At 40.4% G+C, this 7,338-nt stretch overlaps 1 protein-coding gene across 1 annotated transcript; it reads right to left on the reverse strand.

Annotated features, from left to right (window-relative positions):
- Window positions 1-311: 311 nt before the first annotated feature.
- LOC310780984 (homeobox protein Hox-C9-like) lies at window positions 312-2,241 on the reverse strand (the record flags this gene model as incomplete). The annotated part of the gene is given in 3 exon segments (XM_083641518.1): window positions 312-559; window positions 1,664-2,222; window positions 2,224-2,241. Coding segments are annotated over 3 exon segments (825 nt in total).
- Between the last annotated feature and the right edge of the window lie 5,097 nt (window positions 2,242-7,338).

Below are 7,338 nucleotides of genomic sequence, written 5' to 3' on the forward strand. Positions count from 1 at the left end.
ATATCCAAAATGCACTTGTATACTTCCTCTTACAAAAGTAAACATAAATGTATTTCGAATAAATTAGAATGTATTGTCTCCATGGAAGTTGTGGCTTTTTTTCTAGCGCTGGACAGAAAGGTGCACTGGGGAAAAAAATAATAATAATATATTCAGCATCAAATAGTCTCGAAGTTAAGGTTAATATAAAAATCCAACAAAGTGATAAATGAAGAAGGGAGCATCGTGTGTTTTGGTATATCTGTGCTGTCCATGTGACTAGTGGTTATTATGGTGGTTTGACTCAGATAGTCCATTTCTGCATGGCGAGATTATTGTTCTTTGTTGCTGTCGCTCCTTTCTTTGTTCATTTTCTTCATCTTCATTCGCCGGTTCTGAAACCAAATTTTGACCTGCCTCTCGGTCAGATTCAGGACCCGAGCGACCTCGTACCGCCGGTCTCTAGTAAGGTACATATTGAACAAAAACTCCTTCTCCAGTTCCAGAGTCTGGTACTTTGTGTATGGGCAGCGCTTCTTCCTTGTCGAGCGAGCATGTATCCAGTTATGCACTGGGTTATCTGCAAATGACAAAATAAAAATGAAATAAGAAGACAGAACAGCAAATTGAAACAATGACAAGTGACTCTGACAGTGCTATTAAGTGTTATTAAGCCTTTAGGATATGTGCCTATTAGCATGCCACTAGGCTATTGCCCAATCAGATGGTGCCACCTTTCCCAAATTGAAAACAATGTAAAATCTTGCAGACATGTGTCACTATTGCTTTGCAAACAGTTCACTTTTGAGGGAGAGATTCTCAGTCTTGGACTATCCTAGCCTTCTGCTCTGCTTCCCTTTAACTTCTGAGTAACACCGTCGTAAAATACTCAATGCGCTTATTCGCTTTATTGGCCCATAAAACGGCCTGTGGTTCAAGCCTTTACAGGTCCGTGGTGAAAGTCCTAGAATATGTCCCTAACATTCCTCAAGTTGTTTGGAAGAGATATGTGGATTTGTTTTAGAATGGTTTCATTAGAAGATATAGACCCAATTCGAATGTATAACTATAGCCTTGTGCTATACCGCCTTCTCGTTATTATATGGGTCTATAATCTATTTCACCACTGAGGCTCAAATATAATGTGGCGGTGCCCCACTGAATGGAATGGGCCTATATAGTAAAAAAAGAAAAAGAAAAGAAAGAAAGAAAAAAAAGAATCTGAATTGAAACTCGCCTTATGTGTGTCTTGAAGTGCCGTGCGTAATGGCACGGGGTCAAAATATGGTCGTAAAATGAAACCATAAAGCTTTTACTGATGGATATTGATGAGATTTGCTGGTCTAGTCTTTTTTCAATATAAAAACCCAATCTGCGTGTTTTGAAGAAGGAAAAAGCCTATGCGTCATCCTTCCAAATTCAAAGTCTTCCTGCACTATGTTTTCGAGTCCATGTTTACAACCCCGTCTCGTTTTATAGCCCCTATATTAGCCTACTAGCGTTTGTCTTTTATAGTTCCTAAAGCTATCCCCCTAGCAGAGGCGATTCAGTGCCGAACAGAAAAGACAGCAGGAAGAAAGAGCATAACCTCACTTTATGGAAGACGTTAGAATTCCTTACAGCAAATGCAGCTTTACACCATCTCATTCTAACCGGTTGTAAAAGGCTAGAGGCTTGAACTTACTCGGATCTAGCTCCGGCTTCTCCTCTTTATGTTTCGCTGAAGCCTGAAGCTCCGGCTCGGGGGAAGCTGGAATATTCTGCTGCGCCTTGTCCCGCATGTCAGTGGACGAGCAGTACAGATAATCCGTGTAGGTGCGTCCGCTGGAGCCGAGACATTCGCCGGCTCTGTGCTCCTGAAAGGCTTCGGGCTTCAGCCCATAGTGCCTGCTGCTCCCCGGATAGCCATGGAAAGGCACGGCACCGGATATCGGCTCCAGCCATGAGCGCATATACCTCGAGTCTGTGGCTAAATGAGGTTGGTGACTGTATGGATGGTAGACCACTGATGACTGCGAGTGCACCGGGGCCCAGGAGGTGGAGAAGACGGGTGCCTTGGGTGCGAAGCTGCAGGAAGGGTAGTCGACACACTCCGGTACCAGGGAAGTCGGACGAGGGCCGGCTGGATGAGAACCGGGCGCCGAAAAGCGAGTCGCAGCAAGGACATCCTCGTTCTCATGGTTGATCAAGGAGTCCACATAATAATTACTTATGGGACCCGTGGTCGACATGTCGAAGCCTCCCCGACTCTTTTACATGCATCCGATTATTATATGGAGTGTATGTGTACTTTTTTATCTAGCCATAGAACAATCAAGGCAGGCAATTATTTCTCGGCGCTTCCCTGGCCGCTATTGGCTGCCTCGCCCACACGTGATTATATTTACCCCCACAAAAATTGTACAGTGGATCAATGCGCCACTTATCCTGGGATCCCAATGCACATGAATCGGATGACAGAATATGCTCTTTTGGTTTTTACTTGGACATATTGGAGGTAACTTCAACAATATTATATCTGTGTGCAGGAAATGCTTTTGTAGCAGCAATAGTAGATATTTCTGTCGTCGCAGTACAGACCTGCGCAGACGTCTAAAACCTTGCAAGGCACTATTTGATGGTGTAATCAATCTCTGTCTAGCAAAATCTACCAGTCCTATGTCATTGCAGTGGGTGTTACAGCATGGAACTGTTTATTAAATCGCTTGTTTTTTTTATTATCATCCAACTGCACATTTTACGACGTGAATGGTTTATTTATAGTTTTATTTATTTATAACTTCCTGTGCAATTTGGTTTATTTCTTTATAGAGAGTCGCCTTCAGAGCACATAGGCTATGCTAAAAGGACGAGCTACTGAAGCAAAAACACGGCATCAGGATACACCAACATAAAGTTTACACTGTTACAAAGTTGGCACACAATTGAACAAACATTCCCTAAATGGGATCTGAAGATAGGAGAGGAGGGGATTCAAATTCTTGAAAACCTGCCCACTACAGCGGCTATATTCGTCTAGTGGCCGTTCATGTTTTTATGTCCATCAATAAATTTTTACGAGGACCATTTGATTGTTCATAAACGTGTCGTTAATAAGACTGCATCCGAGTTCCTCACTCAACATAAAACCAACACTGAGCATGGGACAACTCCTATCAAACAGGAAGGCCAAAGACAGGAAAGAGGACACTGCTGAGCACAGGAGGTAAAAAGGTTCGTTAAAGGGCTAACTAGAAAGCTTTCATAAGAGGAATACTGTTACTGTTGTAGCCTATCTAATGGCAGGAGAATACTTTTATTAGCCTGTCGGTTCAAATATGGGACCAGAGCTGCTACATTGTAGCTAATGACAGTTGTAACCAAATAAGCTGCAATAGCAACAATTCGACTATAAATGTGACACCTATCTATTCTAAAACATTTACTCGTTACAAATATTAGCATGGTGAAGAACATGATGATGTATCTGAGCTAATAATAGTAGCTATAGCAATAAACAACACTGCTGATAGGAACTTTAAAGTTGAAAATTAAAATTAATTGTTGTTTAAAAATTTGCAAAATGCTAAATTATGGATTGATCACTGATCAGGCCTCCTATATTGACAGAAGATGGCGTTATCTTATATTAAAGCGCCCTTAGAAAGAAAGAACAAATATTTCGTTTTGTGATTTGAAAAACGAATCCTGTGTTGTATTGTCACTCTGCTTTGTCATTGCCAAGCTGCGGATCACGTGACGACACTAATTAGCCTATTATAGATTAAACTAAATTATCACACTGAGGAATTATAGCGAGACCTGATATACAACTCAATATAGTTCCATGACGTGAAACTAAATATAATTTGAGCGCATTATGGAGAGTGTTGTTTGTCAGGGCTGCTGAGTTCAGATTCAACCATGAAATTTAAAAGGCCAGACGACAGACCTTAACCCCGTTAACGCCAACCAGTATCCTGGTGTGGGTTGATGAAGAGATAGACATATGGCAAGTCAAATATATTCCCAGATGTATACAAAATACCACTATTTATTAAATGTGTCATATTAGATCAACTTATTTTACAATTGTGTATTTTCTGATAGGCTGAAGGTCTGAGCGTTTGTTTATTCTAACGCTTCCATTAAATCTGAATGGAAAAAGTGTCTGACGACATTTAGGACCACGTTATCTGTATTATATACAAACATGTACAGTAATTGGCTAATGTTTTATATGCCGTGTGTGTATGTAGGCTATATGTGCGCATACGCGTGTGTGTTATTGATGAATGAGGAACTTTTTCCCATTATATGTATAGGCTCAACTATCTGCTGCACTTGTGTGTCCATTATTGTGTGGAAATAAAACATTGTACATAACATTATCTTCTGTTATTATTATCATTATTATTATTATTATTCTTTGAATGTCTCTCTTTCAAAAGTTTCAACCCAGTTCTTCATCAACACAATGAAGTCGTGCAGCTGCATTAAGGCAAATATGCGACATGACGTCTGATTTGCAACGCTAGAAAGAATCTTTCTTTTTATATTTTCATTGTAAAGCTTGCTATGGTAAACAAAACCCTTGGAGGAGTGTTTAGTGTTTTGGAACGCATGGTCCAAAATCACAGCATAACAAATGTTTGGAAATGATTGATAAAGCTATACAGTAAATGTTTAGATGTGGGCTGTTGATAAGCACTATACTGGGGTAGCTTCCTTACTTCGTATACTGTGTTTTCATTCGCATTATAGTTAAGTGTATCGCACATTTCAGAGTAGGCTATAAACTATTATACTATCTTCGGAGATCTTTCATTTGCTTCAAAAGTTACTGCTCGATTGTCAAGATGATAATATCATTTGAAGCATATTATGCTTCAAATTGAATATTGAGTATGAGCGTGGCCTTGATATTTATTAACACGTGTTTAGACAGCCCAACTGGATGCAATCATATTTTCAGTAGGCACAAGTACGCATGACACAATGACACATATGACAATGACGCAGTACAGTGCTCGCATGCATGTTTACAATTTTACGCACGGCTTTCCTTTTCCAGATACTTCTCAATGCGTCTGTATTGTTGCGGGACAGATCCCATCAGAATGTATGTTCCCATCAGAATGAAGTATAGGCTAACTATTTGTATTCATTTATTTGAAATAATTTGCACAATTAATTAGTCAAAAGGAAATATAGCCTAATACATATTCGAAACCACGTTCATAAACAAGTTTGTTTCACCAAATGCTGCATCTCAGTTTGCAGGTCGTCAAAATACACCCATTTTTAGACTGCATGGTTAAAATGACTCTGGCTATAAATGTTCACATTTGAGACTATATGTGCCATGTGGCAGTTTCGCTCATTGTTTGCATCCTGGTGCGTTTATTGTCCTGCTATAAGCGGGTAACGGGTAAGGACGCAGGTGGACAGGCTAATTATTATAAGACCAATCCTCATACACTTGAAAGTAAAGAGGATTCATAAGCTTGTGATGTGAGCCTATAACCTGTAATTAGTACATACCGTAACAGTATGTTTGTATCAGATCAGCACTGGTTGGATGAATAATCAACGAACGAATGATGCGATATCACTGTTTCATTGTAGAGCCAATTATGCTAATTTGTTGGCTTCTGTGTGCTGACGCAGTGAGGGTATAATAACCGGTAGCCTATATTGTCTATTGAAGAAATACAACAAATACGGTTTAACCAACGCCCATATCCTCATCCTACAGACCTACACTCTTCCTCTCTCACAAACAAACGCACGCTCGCACGCAAGCGCACGCACACACACACACACACACACACACACACACACACACACACACACACACACACACACACACACACACACACACACACACACACACACACACACACACACACACACACACACACACACACACACACACACACACACACACACACACACACACACACACACACACACAGCCTAAACCAAATTAGTCCTTCACCTATAGGCGACATTTGGAGGACATTCTCCGTGCTCAGAGGAAACATATGGAATATCATATGACACACGAGCTATTTATAAATGCCCATGTGTTGAACAGAGAGCTCTCTGCACGCTCACATCTCCCTTTGTGACGTCTGAGTGTCAACACAATGATCTTTAACACCGTCTTAGTCACTGAAGCTAAACACAATGATCTGTAACACCGTCTTATAAAGTCCCTTGTCGAAAGCAACGTGTTTGACTTGACTATATCAAATCAGATTTGGTCAAATCCCCCGTTTATCTTTGCATTTTCGATGGCCTGTATTGCTACTTATCGCAATATCACGGAGTAGGCCTCCTACCGCAACATTAGGCCTACATAGACTACTGTTTATTTCCGTATTGTTTTGCTCCAAAACAGTTTATGGTTTGTAAGAAAGACGAATTAATTTCAATACAGGAGAATAATCCTTATGGCACCTGACATTTCTTACGTTTCTTATAATACTGTTTACGCACGAAGCTGTTTTGATTAAATGAAGAATGCCTATAAAACGGTGGGAAGAGGCATTTGTTAATTAGCCCAATTAGGGCCTATGTTTAGCTGTCCCCACACCTTAACAGACGCCCATAAGCGAGATCCTATAGTCTCATTCTACAAACACAATTCAAAATGAAAAACATAACATTTCAATAACATTTCCCGTGAACGTATAGGCTAATTATTGGTTATGTCTTAAATAATCAGCTATCTTTGAAAAATCTTTACAAAGTTCGTTTACAAACTTCAAGTGTTGATATCTCACGGGAAAATCGCAACGTCGTATTTTACTTGCATGACATGTGCCGCCAAAAGACAGTCTTGCAGCATATTTGGTTCATGTCTCATCATGCCAGTGGCAGTAACAAATTTAAGCTGTCCCAAGGAGGTGGCTCTAAGGCTAAAGGCTGCAGTTGCTCTGCGCCGCTACAAAGTGAAATAAATGGCTTTATATGGTCGGTATATGGTTTTAGGGTGAATCTGTGCAGCTCAGGGCTGTTTCCAGTGCTGTAAAGTCTTTGTGGAGGATGCATTCCACGGGAGACACTCATTCACTGAGCTGAATGAAAGTGACTTTGGATTCCAGACTGTCTCTTCCAGTTGCACTACCGCCAAAGGGAGGGGGGTTGAGAAAACAAGGGGAAATAGTGCACAGGATAAACACTGGACTGCCTTGGAAGAAAGGAGATGCAGGCTGCGCCATATGAAGACAGTAGGCTATTAAATAAATAAGTTAGTATGTTTCTTATTTTCATGACAAACGTTTAGCTATCTACTTTTGATTTTTAATTGTGTGTTGTTTGCCATGATCTTTGGTAAAAGAGCCAAAGCAATTAGATGATGGGAGTTAACAC

The sequence above is a fragment of the Poromitra crassiceps genome (genome assembly GCF_964638095.1).
Source record: "Poromitra crassiceps genome assembly, chromosome: 8".
In the NCBI taxonomy this organism is placed as follows: domain Eukaryota; kingdom Metazoa; phylum Chordata; class Actinopteri; order Beryciformes; family Melamphaidae; genus Poromitra; species Poromitra crassiceps.